The sequence below is a fragment of the Anarrhichthys ocellatus genome, unplaced genomic scaffold (assembly GCF_004355925.1).
Source record: "Anarrhichthys ocellatus isolate YVR2014 unplaced genomic scaffold, GSC_Weel_1.0 scaffold34, whole genome shotgun sequence".
Classification (NCBI taxonomy): Eukaryota; Metazoa; Chordata; class Actinopteri; order Perciformes; family Anarhichadidae; genus Anarrhichthys; species Anarrhichthys ocellatus.
In genome coordinates this window covers 693,856-710,385 of record NW_022280064.1, presented here as the reverse complement: position 1 = coordinate 710,385, position 16,530 = coordinate 693,856, and the positions used below count along the sequence as shown (strand labels likewise).

Sequence of the window (16,530 nt, the reverse complement as noted above, 5' to 3'; positions counted from 1 at the left end):
TAGTGGGATAGAGGGACCGAGAGGAGTGGTTGTAGTGGGATAGAGGGGCCGAGTGGACTGGTTGTAGTGGGATAGAGGGACTGAGAGGAGTGGTTGTAGTGGGATAGAGGGACCGAGTGGACTGGTTGTAGTGGGATAGAGGGACCGAGTGGACTGGTTGTAGTGGGATAGAGGGACCGAGTGGACTGGTTGTAGTGGGATAGAGGGACCGAGAGGAGTGTTTGTAGTGGGATAGAGGGACCGAGAGGAGTGGTTGTAGTGGGATAGAGGGACCGAGTGGACAGGTTGTATTATTCATTCAGAATGAACGAGCAGTAAAGTTTAACCTGGCGGTGTGGGGAAAAAAACCCTGCAGTTTGTGGCTGCAGCATCTGTGGAGTTTATATTGTTTTTACATGTCGAAGTTTGTTCCTTTTGTGAAGTTTTATGCTGCTGTTGAAAAAAGTGAATTTAGAGCAAATTGGAGCAAAAGGAAACATAATAAATGTCAATCATACAGTATCAACAGTTGTCTTCATGGTCTGTATCAAATGCATTAGCCATATTCAGAAAGATATGTTTATTCATGAGTCAGCCAATTTAGCAAAGTCACAGAATTAAGCTACAATCTTAAAATAGTTACTGTATGTGTGTGTGTGTGTGTGTGTGTTACTTGACAACAAAGACTTGACAACAAAGATATGCATGCAGATAACTGTACATGGCAGTATGTTCATCTACTATCCAAAAGCTAACACAACACCACCATCGTTATAATCAAGTGTCCAAATAACAATTATTTCAGATCTTTAAATTGCACCCAAACCCACACAAAGCAAATAAACTCCAGCATCACTGCTGCAGAAACACCTCTGGGAAAACATTGGTCATGTGTAAGGCCTAGACTATCATCACCATCACAGACATTGTTATCATCGTCTGTGTCACATACAAACACTGTACAACATATACACAGAAAAACAATGGCGTCGTCATCCAAACTACAGAAGTACTCTTAAAAAGGCATTTGGCTAAGATAATGAAGATAATTAAAACCAACAGGAATAACATCAAAAAAAATAAGCACATGACGTTTGGTGTCTGTAGAGGCACAACCGAAATGGGAAGTCATCATAGACTAAATGTATCTCCACTTTCTCCCAGAAATGCTTTATGACATTTGCTGAATCTGTCCAATATTACAAGAGACGTAATAATCTGCATTTCTGTTTTTTTTAAGGTGGACTGTTAGTATTTTTGTCAGTTCATCCAATTGGAGTCCATTCAGTTTATTCAGCAGTAACTGAGCTTCCTGTAAACACACTCGCAGTGATTTCGATCCATTTTCCATTATTGTTGCGGCTGAGGCTAAGCTGGTTTAATTATTTTTGTTTGAGGCTCTTTGACTTTTGAAACTCTTGGATAAGCTTTCAGGGAAGCGAGCCAGCGAAACAGTGCATGAGAAAGACGATGTGGCATCATGGGAAAGGCTTTGTTTGGATCAATAGTTCCAAGGCAGGTTTTGTTAAATATTACAACTTTTTGATTGAGTCTCATACATGAAGGAATTGTCCATCTTTACTTATGTGACCTACGCACCTTCCTACATGGTTAAACTGAGGCCATACCATTTATTCTCCAATCTCCATTTCCAATATAGCACACTATCACTCACACACACAGACACCCACACATTAATATAATTATAATAATACAATTAATATATACATCATTTACACACAGAATAGTGATTGAACAACCTATTTTTCCTGGTTTTATAATTAATCAAATCTCTTTATGTGAATTTTCAACATATGGATTCATGATCCTTATGGACCCTTAACGATTTTAAAGTTAGTGAGCAGGTAGAATACATTAGCAAGTGTCCCAGTATTTACGTTACACCAGCGAGAAATTACGAGCACACAAGTCACTAGTTACATTCTTCCATCTACATTATCTGTGGCCAAGTACAGAACGTCAAATACCATGACAGACTCTCAGAGGTTGGAGCTGAGTGAGTTTTAAAATGGGCACTAAAAACACGAAAGATCTTTTTATCAGTCCGTTGGTAGTCAACACGTTTAATAGCTTGCGGCCATAGACACTGCCAGTGTTTCTTGTTAACTGGTGACGACGGCTGTTGAAAACAAAATATGTCGGCATCCTCGTAAAATCAATTCCAAACACTAACTCATCTGTTTCTATAATCTACGCCAACCATTCATGGAATGAGCAAACATGGAGGCATTCCGCTAAGAGTCACCAGTTAACACGGTCACTCGTTAAGCTGAAACACCTGCTGAAACGGTTGTGATCCTGACGAAATTCTGTTGAACATGAGTCCGCTTTTGATGTAACGATTCTGACAACCGAACATGCAACAACCTGACTTTTTGAGGCGTTTCACAGTTTTAGTTCACTGTTTAAAGCTTTCTAAATGGCCTGGATGGTTGGGGCAAAACATAATGTCTGTTTTCCAACATGTGCACAGAGTGGCACATTGCTAATTAGATACCATGTTCTAATAGCGTGTAATATCCCTCTGACACTGATTTACACATTGAAGAGGTTTGAAAATTCCAATCCAATAATTGCCAGGAGGCGTGAATCATTTTTTCGCACAGCCCTGTAATTTTAGGATGACACGCATCTTGTGACCAGCAGTGAGACACAGCGTGTTAAAGATGTGTTTGCTATCACTGTAAAACAGTGCCTTAAAAGGGAAATATTGTAGCTACAAAATAACTACAGGCTGACCGATTGATGACAAATTATTCCCCCCATTATGATCATGTTATCATTCAAACTCACTATGCTGAATACTGCCTTTCTGAGCCATTCATAGTTTGATCTCATGCTCCAGTGGAAGACATGTTTGCTCCCCGTTCTTGAAGAATAGTTGACTCAGTGCTCAGTGATTGTCAGATTTAGTGGCCAGTCGCCATGTTTTTGTACTGGCTGTAAGCAGTAACACTGAAGATGGAGAAGATGGAACGTGTTTTATACTGTACGTTTTCAGAGAGATATTGGCGTCAATATCACAATGAAAAGGCCAGCAAAATAAACAGCTTTCAGCACAGTGGATTTAGGGGCAATGGGAACTCTGGTTATGCTGGTTCTGTAAATACCGTTATATTGTTATGATCGATATGAGCCAATTAACGTTCTATCAAAATGCAAATCAATATATTTATTTTCTCACACAGTCCTTCCTTCTTTTTTTCTTGTCATGTAAGAAACATGTAGTCCAGTCTAAACGTTTGTTTGTCTTTTACAGATTTATAGTTTTTATCAAATAGATCAAATAAAAAAATATCAAAATCACTTATAATTACTCAACAAAATACAAACACATTGTTTTTCTCGTGACTGTACAGCTTTCAGTCCCCTTTTTCCTCGTCCTGTTCCTTTTAAATTAAATGTAAATATGGTCTGAACCAATCAGAAGCAGTCAGCGGATTCTTTCCTTCTTTCTTTCCCCATGTGGCTAATTTATTTTGAATGTCTCTGCTCCTCTCTGTAGTCCAGCATACTGGTCATCACAAAGATAAAGGTATTGCCATCCGGCATCAGGGAGGTTAAAGAGGTCAAACTGTCCATGTGATCCATCAGCAAACACCAGAGCGACCTTTCTCAGACATCCTGAGGAAGACTCTGGTCTCTGTAGCCTGAGGAAGAAAGGAGAGAGAAAGACTTTTGAATGCTTGTAGAAATGATTGTAAAATCTATATTCTGGCTTTTATAGCCCCAGTTAAGAGGGTTTCAAAGTGCTGCATGTAATTTCGAAGAATTTATTTTGAACTTTTGACCATAATTGCTTTTCTCCATTTCTTTTAATTGAGAGAAATGAAAGCAACAACCGAAAAGGAGCTCGGCTGGAGCATTAGGCGGCAATGCTTTATCAAGTAGCCCATTGGCTGGCAAGCCATTATCCCCAGCTTCCCCAAAGTGGGAAACAATACCAGTCTGTCTGGTATTATGGTTTTAAATGGATTTGAAACTTTCAATTCCACCAGTGTGGAATAGGAAGCTTCTCTTATCAATGAGCCAACGTTTCTAAAAACAGAAGTGTAACAGCTTCACACAGCACATTTTCAATGCAGAGCTTATTATTTTCCTGCGATCATTTGTAGGCTATTTTTATTTATTTATTTATTGTTTGCTGTGGATTGGGCAGAACAATACATCCATTCACTTATCATACCAATAATTTAAAACTGTTTAAGGAACTAACATTTGTTTGTATGTGTTTGTGGCTGCCGCCTCTGTGGAGTTTCTTTTGTTTAAACATGTCCACCTTGTGGATGTTTTCTTCTACTGTTTCAGGGACCGTGGAGTCCATAGCTCATTTTATTTATTGTCTGAGTTTTGTCTCTCTCTGGTTAATTCGTGTGGGGCTGCACTGAGGGAGGCAGCTGTATATTTATTATTTAATCGATAATCTGTTGTATGCACAGACAGCAGATCTCCTCTGTTGGTTTGGACAAACCCCCTCTTTTACTTTAGTACATTTGTACTTTACTACTTTTACTTTTACTTGAAGAGAAAGTCTTTAAAGTAGCAGTACAGTACTCTTTACACCTCTGCTTTGAAGCCATGCACGCACCTTTATTAGTGGATGGAAGCTGCTCAGTTGTCCTGGAGCTTTCCAGGACAACTGAGACCCTTACATGGACTTCCTCATCAGATCATCACTGCTGATCAAGACTGTGATTGATAGAAGCTCTAATGCTTGTAAGGGGACCTTGAGTTTGGATTGATTGACTTTATTTCTTATACTTTATTTTCAAAGGTCATGAAGGAATGCTTGAGTTAATGAGTTTTTTTATATGTTTTTCTAAGTCTGGGAAATGTGGTTATTTGTTTTGGCTTATTCAGAATCAATGTTAAATTTAGCAACAGCTGACTATTCATTATATCTTTTACGTGTTTCTACACATGACTCCACAATGTCATCAACTCTCTGTGGGACTGTTAGTGAGGGGGAAAAAAGAGAAACACCTACCATCAGAGACTTGAGTTGATGAAGCGGAGGAGAGAAAGAGAGACAGTTACTTTTGAAATATTATCATACAGAGATCGACGAGACAAAACCGGCTTTTTTTCACAAAAAGAGAAATTCCCACAGAGCATTCCGGTAACTTTCAAGGGAAAGGAAAGAAAAAAAACATCTTTCAACATGATCTGACCTTTGAGTCAGATACATTACATGATCAAATGAATACACATACAGTAACATAACCCTGGTTTGTTGGATCGATGAGCAGAAACATGGAGACAAGGACGGAGAGGGAGACTGGGTAAGGGGGGCAGAGAGTGGGAGGAATAATGTGAAAGAGAGGGAGCAAGTTCAAATAGGAACAATCACTAGATAGGGAAAGAGGCAGATCTTCCTCCCACTGATCGCCTGAAGGAAGGGCGATCAGTGGGAGGATGATAATACCATGATCATTAGACAGATAGGAGGAAGAGGAGAGACGGAGTGAGGTCGAAAACAGTAGAGAAGAGGGGATGTTTGGAAAGAAAAAGTCCATTGATCATATGCAATGTCATCTCATTGAAGACAGAAGGAGAAATAGATATGCCACATTATCAGTAATTCATGGAGGAAGAAGGAGGGAATAGCTACAAAGAGTGTATTGTGGTGATGAATAGTTGAACAATAATTGATCTTATTGAAGCAAAAAGCATGCACGATTTCACCTTGGCCTTTAGTGCTCACGTGAAGATGTTTTTTAATTCAATATAAATATTCACTACGCCGTCAAAACAGGAGTTTTAATTTCAAGCAGCAGCAATTGAATAAGACGTGTGCCCAGAGGCCTGGAAAACAGTGGGGAGCAGTGAACAAAAACTCACCAGGGGGGCCGCTCACTCCGACACACACACACACACACACATACACACACACAGACACAATTACTGTACCTCACACACACAATCACACAGATTCTTGCAGGCATGTAAATACCAACAGTCATTGGGTTGCACACGCCGGCAGCAATTACCTCACAAATGCACACTCGTACACACAAAGGAGAGAGCGCTGTGGTAATTCAAAGGCTGCCTTGGTGCAGAGAGAGAATTGTGACTTTTTGCGTGTGTGTGTGTGTGTGCACAGGCACTTGTTCATGCATCCATGCCTGAGGAGAACACACTACTTTCTGACAGAGAAGGCAGTTAAAATAACCCAACCTCCCATCTGTGTTCTCTGCATCAACCACTTTCTTTCTTTCTATCTTTCTTATATCTGATGGTTCTGAAAGAAAAATATATTAGTAGCATTGCACAGAGCTGCTACGATTTGCTGGCATTATTCAACATATTTTTCTAATTTTGTGGCAACATCCGGGTGCAACACTATGTTGACGTCTTATTAGCTCAGATTGAGCAAAACCCGACCCGACGCCTCTCAGTGCTTTCCGACTTCCCCAACCTGTCCCAGCCCGTTGGTTCCTACTGAAGAGGCTTTAAATGGGGCTCACAAATACTTTGTTTCATTTTTTTTAAAGGCTAATAGTTCCCTTAAACTGCTGGGCCATGTCATTTCCAGCCAATGTTACTCACAGCAGTAAACATTTATGCATTTATTTGGGACAATTTTCAGGCGTGGATTAATAAACATTTTGTGTACAGTGAGTATTTACGGTGGCATGGCACGAATTTTGTGTGCGTCAAAATGTAACCGGAGCATCATTGGTGTCTTGTAATAGTTTTTGTACATAACTAGAGCTCTATGACACCAATGAATACGTTATATCAGACTTTAACCTCACAGACAAAACTTGTTATGCTCTGTCTATGCTTGCGCGAGCCTCCGCAGATGTCGCGCAAGCTCCGAACATGCACAGTGCGCTCTTTGTTGCATTAGTGGGCATACAAACAAAATGAACTGTGAAGAATCAAAAAGAGAAGAAGAAAGAAAAAGACGAGTGTAGCCTAACCAGCAAAAAGCCATAAAGCAACCTCCACATTAGTGTTGCACAGGCGCTGTAAAGAAACACGTCGTATTACATGCATTATAAAGAGACGAAGGTTGAATGATTTTGCTGGCAAAAATATATACTAAAATAAAGACTTTTAAGCATTTCTTAAGCATCTAAAAACAAATCGGCCAATAATTCAGAGGTGCACGCCCAAACGCTGCGACCACTTGCGGACCCTTTGCTCACACCGTGATTACGTCATTTTCTGGCGTGCACGCCTCGTGCTGGCATCACTACAGCGAGTACAAACTAAGCTTTAGAAGGATCAGTTCATTGCTAATCAGTTTGTTGAAAACTGGAAAAGTATAGAATACCGCTAGACTTGTCTTTCAAATATTTTACGACAAACAACTTGGAAAGAAAACTTCTGGAAAACTTTAAGTGGTGGCCAATTTCCCACCACTCTACAGGCTGTGGTAACCATAACATTTTGTGTGACACCAATATTAACCCTGACACTGGAAGACTGTAGACTGAGTTTGTACACAAGTATTGTGATATGATTTTCATGTTGTTACATTTTTATAGTTGTTTGAATTCCCCCTTCTGCACGTCATGCGACAAACAAACAAAAGCAAAGGAGACAAGACTAAAATAAAAACAAAGAGAGATGAAGAGAAGAAGGTCCGACAGAAAGATAAACACAACTAGATGGGCACTGACTTGCCAGGATGACCATGTCCATTCCCCAGAAGATGCTCATGATCCATCCAACCATGACAACAGCTGTCAGTATCTGGATGAGGGCTGCCGCCATGTTGAGCCAGAACACACAACAAACACCTCGCTCCGAGATCAGCTCGTTTCGAGCTCCACACAGCACCGCGAACGCCGAGATGAAGGTACCTGTGGGACAAAAAGAAGAAAAAACGTCCTGTTACCAACAATGCATTTGGCTCGGTGATGAGTTCAAACAAACATGACGAAAAGTTTTTCACTCTGGTTGATTTCCCTTTGAAGGATACCGGACAGCAAACGTTCCATTGAAATAAACCAGAGGCTTGTACGTGCACGCCTCTACTGATAACACGACACAAGTAAATTCCAGTGTAATCTTAGCTAAACGTTAACTTCAGAATATGCTCACAATGACACACATGCTGATGTTTATTTGGTAACCAAAGTATTAAGTGACCAAAGGTTCATCATCTTGACACCATGGATATCTGCACCAATTCCATTTGATAGTTGTCAAGATGTTTCATTAAAAATCAAACGAATCAACCTTATGAAAGGTCTGGCTGCACAATAGAACCCAGTCCCTGTGTAAATGTCAAGTGGCCGCCGCTTGTGAGTATCTAGCCACGACAGCAGTGGATCTGTGCCTGAGAAAAGAGCACAGAAAGACACGGACACATCGTCGCTCACACCCACTGGGCTTCAAACAGGACTATCTCCGTGGACAATCCTCGTCTGCTTGAACGAAATCTAATCTAATCACTCCTTATCTTGTTATCTGGAGACCTAGACCTTCACAGGCACCGCCCACTGTACAGCACTGTGTGTGTGTGTGTGTGTGTGTGTGTGTGTCTCGGTTCACACTAATCCGATTATTTTATTACAGGATGTTTCCATGACAACCTTCCCTCAGGAATAAGATATATGAATTTTACTATTTGTATAATAGCTCCACTGCATGTTATCAATGACATGTTCAGATTTGCTTACTAAGCGATCATTGTACCAACCTGCAGTGTTTTCTTTGCCATTATTTCTAGCACTCTAGCATTGTTTGTTACAGTCTATATGACATCCATACATTCATTTTTGTGAATGGGACAAGACCAGATAGCAACACCTGAGTCTATGAGAAGATTACTCTACTTCTCACTTGATTTGATAGCTCAGTAAACATTGTGAACATGAGTTCATGATCTTAATCGTTAGTTTCAAGTCTTCTGCAGTCATTACTTAATAGATTTCTATTCATTAATATTGTGTTTTCTTTTATAAAAAAAAGAAGAATCAGCTGATGTTTAGACCTTCTCTCCGCAGGCTTTTTGTACTCTTTTGCAACTACTGAACTGAACACTGAATAGTGAATGCGACACAGGAAATGCCTTGTGGGAGTAGTGTGCATCATGGTCTTGGCCCTTCTCTTTCTGCTATATCTCCATTTCTTGTCACATTGGAGGAATTCAAATAACAGTGCGAGTCAAACAGGTTGGGGGGGAGGGAGGAATAAAAAACGGCCGGGCTGCCAGCTCAATCTCGTTTCTCAGGAGCGAGGAAAGGCCAAAGTTGACTCATGTAGAAGTTTCTTATCGCTGTTTCTCTGTTTTTCCTCTCTCTTTCTGATTAGCTACGTAATCAGGCCAAATAGTAACTGAGGGCTCTGTCATGATGAATCTTTCTATAGAAACACAGACGGACCAATTTGTCCCATAATCTCTGACAAATCTAAATGCACACCCTAATATTTACTTTCACATGCCCCACACTGCCTTATTTGGAATGGTCAAACTCTGGTACAAGCACAATCCCAGAATAGTGAGCAGCCCGGCAAAAGAAAAACAACGTTTAAAAAAAACCTGTTTATGTGGAAAAGGAGAGATGAAGATATTTACTTTTCCCTTCAAGCTTTTAACCGATGCTCATTTCAGATGCATCTCACGGAAAGAGCAACAGTGGGCTTAATTGAGAGCCGATATGGTCTGACCAGACAGAAACATTCTCAGGTCGCAGAGGCCACGCCCACCAGCAGATGCTCTGGCTTCTGGCCAAGCTGCCCACCGCCACACATGAGCCGTGATTGACAGCAAGCCTTGTGGCTGAATGGTTACACATCACTTCCATCAGTGGAAACCAGCTAGTAAACACTTGACATATTCTCCCCTTTTAGTGGGATACAAGTTGCACAGATGCGATTGACAATAACGATGCATTGCTTTATACTGTCTCCTACTAGTAGCTTTGAAAAAAAAAAAAATAGTGAATTTGAATTAACAACATTTTTAAGGTCTAATGCCCAGGAAAATGTCCCCCTGATACGCGTCTGATCAGTTGCACTTTAGCAGAGCAAAGCTCGTCTGCCTTTGATACAGTTATTGCATCCAAGCATCATTTCTTTGCTTTCTCATCATCCCACCAACGTCTCTCTGTTTCACGGGCAGAAGAATGAAACAAACGTTATTCATGGGTTCAAACACTGCAGCTGTCATTTAAAAGAAACGTTCCGTTAATGAAAGAATAATTCTGCCCCACAGGCAAAATCAAAGCAAAAAAAATGATCTCTCTGTTCCACACTTTGTAGCTGCTGACCTCATACAGCGCCTTTCAAACTAAACCATTAATTGATGCAAACAAAGCAAGGGGATAGCTTGCTGTGAGTGAATGTGTACAGTTAGATAGAAAACACACTGTATGTGTGCTCAACAATCCTCAACAAAAGATTTAATATAAAGGTATATTAAATCTTTTATCTTCTTGGTTTGAGAAATCTACTCTTAATAATCCATTATGTGTGACGAGCTCTTAGATTCCCTATATGTTGCATGTGGGAGATGCGTGTGTGTGTGCGTGTGTGTGTGCGTGTGTGTGTGTGTGTGTGTGTTTGTGTGTGTGTGTGCGCGTGCATAGATAATACCCAGACTAATGACTATAATTACACGGAGAACACTACAAAGCACCCACTGGTATAGTGTGGGAGGTTAATGATGGCGTGTAAAAGATATAAAGATGGAAAAAGGGAGAAGGGAAAGAAAGTGAGAAAGACAGGTGAAGCAGTGTGCTTTGACCCTTTTAAATTGTTATTGGACCAGAAGGATCACATTCTGTTTTACAGTCATTTCAAGAGGGTTTGTGGCAACCAGAAAAGTCAATTCAACATGTTCTGATAATTGTCTTAATTCTTTTGGGCCAGTGGCCGTCATGTGCAATAACAAAATGGCCTTTCAGGCGTGCACTGCTCCTGGTGCACATCTTCTGCTGCATTTAACAAAAATAAGCAGGAAGTTATTTATGCACTTTACACAGACGATAGTCTCACCTCCAGCCCCTGCGCTAAGCTAACATGCTCTCGATGAATCTCTCTCCTGAACGCACAGAAACGAAAATGACATCAATGCCAATGAGTCAGCAAACAAGCCGACCCCCTGAAAATGTCATAGACACACAGTGTGACATGGATTGGTAACTCCTAACGCAATTACTAAATTTCAAATTCCAATCCCCTACACAAAGCACTGCTGCTGTAAAAAAAATGCACAGAAATCAGATAAAGTGGCACGGGAGAACCTGAACCAGAACCAAGGTTAGCACAAAGTCAGGCGCCTGCTCCAGTGAAATGACTTGGTTGAATGGTTTTCTAAAGGGACACTACCACTGTCTTCCACAGGGACTGCCACAATCAACACAAAACGAAAGTTCTTCATAGTAACTTTAAAATGTGTATGTATTCTGAAAATACACACATTTCTATGTTTATTTTAAATCCGTCAACCAATGTACAGTTGTCTATGAATATCAACATCACTAATCTATATTCATATCCTAGCTCAGGGACTGGTACTTGATCCGTTTATAGATGTTGGAGATGTTGCTTAACATGAGAGACATTAAACCATCCTGATGAGCTGAACTGATGCTGTGTCTCCAACATCACATTTCATCAATCATACACACACACTCACGCTGAGGATTGAATCATATATTCACCCTCTGTGTCTCACACTGTCTATTCCACTTATGGCAAAGATTGTAACACAACTAGAGCGCTGAGCCGTTGCACATACAGTAAGTATGTGTAATTATTTACAAGCCGACAGCTCTTTAAACGGCTAACGCTGCACTGACTAACAGCTTCTCTGCTACTCAGTGGATATTTACTCAGTCTTCAGGGGACATCTTCATGACGCTGCAGCAACATAAGGTCAGGCAGGATTAATGTGAAGTTAAAACAAGCGGACTCAACGGTGTTGACCATAGACTCTTTACATTCACGCTATCCTGTTGAAATGCACCCTTTTTCATCACCTTTGAGGCTCGATCAGGAAGACATCAAACCTACTATATATTTTAGATATTCGGAGGCAGTTTTTGTCAAATAAAAACATTAGGCCGCTGTGTCTTTGTGAAATCATGTACTCGAGTTACACCAGAAATTGATCTTTTCATCCTCAGTGTCTCAACAGTAACAGGAACAACAGTCAACATGTGTTACCTCCTCGCTCTAGCTCCGTAGTTAACGCGCTAACATGAGAGTGGTACCTATCTTCTTATATAACTCAGCAAGAAAGTAGATGTTGAACTTTTCATTTGTCTCCTACCAACAGTCAACCTTCATTTCTTCTAAATGAGTCGTTCTCTGTGAACTTTACTCACTTTCTTTATGTTGGATGAGAAGACGTCTGTGTGCTGTAAAGATGAAGCTTACTGTAGCCTATTAGTGTGATGAAAAAAACCAGAGAAGCAATTTGTTCACATGCTGATTTTTGAACTCGAGACGTGCTATTAGTCATATTTTGTTACCTTCAGACAAAACCAGGCTAGTCTTGTTTGCTATTAGATAAACGGAGCTACAAAGAAGTATGATAGTGGACAGATCCAGCCATCTGAAACAAACTCCATGTACGCCATCTCATTTATGTGATCTTCAAGAAATGTGACTTGAGATTTGAAAGGTCAGCTGAATTTGTTTAAGCTTCTGTTGTGCTGCAAAGTGTTTGTGTTTTTTCACAGTGATGCACAAAATGCATTTGCATTTTACAGCCACGAGGTTGAATAGAAGAAGCTGCCGTCTTCAGTCAGTTAGACCGAGAACGGCATTGACACACACGCGCCGCTCACAGTACGCGTGCATTGTGTTCATTCCAGTCAGCGTTGTCATGGCAACTAACCGCAGCTGTTCAACAAAATGTCAATGCATTCAGGCCAACCTACACACACACACACATACACTCGTACTGTACACACACACACATACCTAGATAAGGGTGTCACCTTGATGCTTTTCAAACACGTTGGGGACAATCTCTACTGCAACATGTCAGAGCAACGTTCCTGCCAAAAAACGAGGGAAAAACTGATCATTTGGTTTGTTTTCTTACACAGATGTTTGTGAAATTTTCAAGCGGTCAGTTATTCAGTGTTAACTGTAAAAAGGTTTGCAGCAAACAGACTGCTGAATGTGTGACTGAAAAGAATGAATGAATGAGGGAAAAGATTCAGAATTTGGTATCTGAAGCCTTCTTCTGGAGGGAAAGATAACAGAGGAAGAGAAGATGGAAGAGATGACAAACACGTATACGTCTCTGGAGAGCTTTGACCAATAGATCAGAGGCGAGAGGAGGAGGGGACACATCTGAGGTGATTTGGTGATCGCTATCGAGACATCAGTCTCATAATTACGTCAGATTTTTTTCTTCTAATTCCAACATATTTAAATATCCTATCCTAGAATGAAGCTCTTGTCATTCTCATTTTAGGTGCTGCTTTTGAACTGATTTACTGAAGTTATCCAGATTAGTGAATGACTGCATGCGGGTGTCTGAATGTACGGAGGTGTTTGTGTGTGTGTGTGTGTGTGTGAGTTAGTCATGACTCCACAGGTTTTGTGCCATCTGTTTGAGTGTCTTTAGCCACCAGATGTTGTTACATAATCTTACTATACACAGAAATCCATGCACAGACATCCAACCAAGTGGAGGATCAAGAGGCAAAGAGGCAACCTAACAAAAGAAAATGATCTGGATGTGCATCAAAGTACACAAAGTGAAAGAACTGGACAGACGTCCTTAGAATACCTAAATCTTGAGATTATTAGGGCTTTAAAAACGGGTGAATTGCTCAAAGTTTAAAGCGAGTTAGACTCAGCAAAACTGAGTTATAGCTATTTAAATGTATCTGTAAAAAATATCTTCTAAGACGAGCTACTGAGATCACATCGTACAGCTACAGTATCAAGATTTCTACACATGATATCGACACAAATGTTGATTCGAGCAACAGTGACGATGTCTCTACCAGCTGTTCAGATGCAGCCGCCCACAATGTGTATTTACGCCTTGACACGTTTATTATAGCACAAGGTGTGAGCAGTGTCTCCCGCCATCTTTCTCATCCCTTTTCTCACACATGTATGCACAGAGGAAAATTCACAGACATGCATAGGCAGATATAGACTTGAGTTGTTCTCCTGCACAGCTCGTAGCCATACCTACAAAAAGTAATGCAAAGTAATTCATATACATCCCAAATAAATCAATGTCCATGTAATCCACGTTACTGTAAACCAGGAAATGTAAAGAGCGACACATGGGGATGTTGTCTTATTTGTCACAAAACTTTGGTACTTAAGATAGTTATTAACCAAACCACAATCCTCTCTTAACCATGCAGTTTCCTATGAAGATGGACTTCTACAAAACACAAACAATGAGTCCAGAATGAGAGAAAAGGGAACTGTGGTTCCCAACTTACCGAGTCCAGGTATGAAGGTGTTAAGGAACAGACAGATGACCGCCAAAGGGAAAGGCATTGTGGGTATTGCAGCCCGCAGGGATCCCTTCTTCTCCCTGACCTCCACCACCACTCCTCCACCTGCTACAGGGGCCCCAGCTATGGCTTTGGCCCCTAGATGGTCCCCGGTTTTAAAACGCCCCTGCTCTTTTCCGCCTTCTTTCTGTGCCATCTTTCTGTCTTATTTTCTCCTATTTCTGGTTTGTGTCTGGAGACTGAAATAGCTGGTGATGAGCAGGAAAGCTAGTTGAGGATATTTTGTAGGTTTGAATGATTTTTCCTCTCAGTCACTCTCCCTCTGGAAGAAGTAGAAGCCGAAGATAATCAATGTTGATTAACTGTATCCTTTAAGAATTAGATCAAATATTCAGCAGTGCATCTCAACAGTTGGTTAACAATTCACCAGCTATATCACATTCGCTATGTCACTATTCATTCAAATAAATAACTACAAGTAGTGTAAATCTAAGATAAATTGGTAAAAAAAAGTCCATAAAATAACCACAATTGCAATATGTTCCCAAAGTCAACTAGAAAAACCTTCAAGCTGCTCCAGCTTTTGAAGTCCCACGAAACAGTCGGAAGTAAATCACAGACTTTTTCTCTCTGAAAATATCTTCAAGACTGTTGACTCATTCTCATCTCAATCCTTTTACGTTCCTTAAAATTGAGCATCAGAAGTCGAGATATCTGCCAGTTGTTTCCATGTCCAAAATCTTCTTAAGCAATGTTAAATCATGACAGTTCCTCCTCATAAATGTTGGGAGAAAAATCCCCGACTGATTTGAAGCTCTTTTTCTTTACAAATTTCCTCTGAAGTCACTTTCGTTCTGTCTTTTTCTTTCTTTCTTTTGGACAAATCTCACTGACACACCTCTCCAAGACAAAGAGAAAGTGCACATAAGACCCCCCCCCCCCTTTTTTTCTACTACATCTCTCTCTCCTCTCCTCTCTCTTCTCTCTCTCTCTCGACTCCCCATCCCCTCTCTCCATTTAAAGGAACAGTGCACCAATCTAATGTTGCACTTCAATATAACCAGATTTATATCTTTAAATACATATAGCGATGGACAATGAAAGAAACTGGAAAGCAAGGAAGACATGGAAAGTAGAAAAGAAGACATGAAATAAAAAGAGACCAAATAAAGACACATATCAGGACATGGAGGAGATAAAAGTGAAAGCAAAGCCAGGACAAAGTAGACGTGGGATTAGAAGAGATAAGAACGATTGGTCCGGACGATGGCGAGATGAAGGCAGAATCAATGCCTCAGTAATTATTCATGCGACCAAATCCTCTAAAGACCAGACATATATTTCTGTCCCCTCAACCGCCCTCCTTCTTCTCTGAGTTTATTTAAATTCCTTCACTTTTTTTTTTTATACTTCCTTTCTTCTTCCTCACCTCATCTGTCAGCATGAGCGCGACTTCATCACAAGAGGCAAAAACACACAAAACAATCAGTGCAACCCTGAAATCGTGTGTGTGTGTGTGTGTGTGTGTCTCTCTCTCTCTCTCTCTCTCTCTGTTTCTTCTTCTTCTCTTTCCCTCTCTCTCATCTCTGTTTGGTCTCCTAGCAACCCAGGAAGCTGTAGGTAATTATACGGTAGATTTGATCTCAAGGTTTTTGGTCGCCTCTCTCTCTCTCTCTTTCTCTCTCTCTCTCACTCTCTCTCACTCTCTCTCTCTCTCTCTCTCTCTCTTAATTTCTGTTCAATTCCCACTTTTAATTTCCTTTTAATCTTCTCTGACACACAAAAAGATAGCGGCCATAGAAGGCGGTTTTACTTATTTTTGTCATGCAAAGCAGCATTATCGTTTGTCTGACAGTGAGGGACTCTGAGGAACCTGGACCACTGAACTCAATCATCATTGGATTGTTCAGCCAAAGGCATGCTGTGTCATGTGCTGATGCTTATTACCATGACAACGTGACGAGAAAAGTGTAGAACAATCCATCAGAACAAACCTCTGATGGGTTTGTTCAATTTACAGTCTAATATCCCCTTTGTCTGTTAACGGTGAGCATCGTTATGCGCTAATTGTGTGTGTGTTTGTGTGTGTGTGTGTGTGTGTGTGTGTGTGTGTGTGTGTGTGTGTGTG

General features: G+C 40.6%; 1 protein-coding gene across 3 annotated transcripts; it reads right to left on the bottom strand.

Moving 5' to 3' along the window:
- Positions 1–544: 544 nt before the first annotated feature.
- Positions 545–15,314, bottom strand: stum (stum, mechanosensory transduction mediator homolog). Of its 3 annotated transcripts, XM_031866243.1 has the most exons (4): positions 14,388–15,314; positions 7,632–7,814; positions 4,988–4,996; positions 545–3,650 (listed from the first exon to the last, which is right to left on the bottom strand). In XM_031866243.1, exons 1-4 carry the CDS (start codon positions 14,596–14,598, stop codon positions 3,616–3,618), a joined length of 438 nt encoding a protein of 145 aa, XP_031722103.1. In that variant the 5' UTR covers positions 14,599–15,314; the 3' UTR covers positions 545–3,615. The 3 variants fall into 3 exon arrangements, 2 of the variants coding, with proteins under 2 accessions (XP_031722103.1, XP_031722102.1); XR_004213399.1 differs by having other exon boundaries at positions 4,988–7,814; XM_031866242.1 differs by having other exon boundaries at positions 545–7,814.
- Between the last annotated feature and the right edge of the window lie 1,216 nt (positions 15,315–16,530).

Excerpts from the sequence above, each read along its gene's own strand:
- stum (XM_031866242.1), bottom strand. The coding sequence starts at position 14,598 with ATGGCACAGAAAGAAGGCGGAAAAGAGCAGGGGCGTTTTAAAACCGGG. Across the intron at positions 7,815-14,387 it reads CACCTTCATACCTGGACTCG|GTACCTTCATCTCGGCGTTC; the intron begins GTAAGTTGGGAA and ends TTTGTCCCACAG.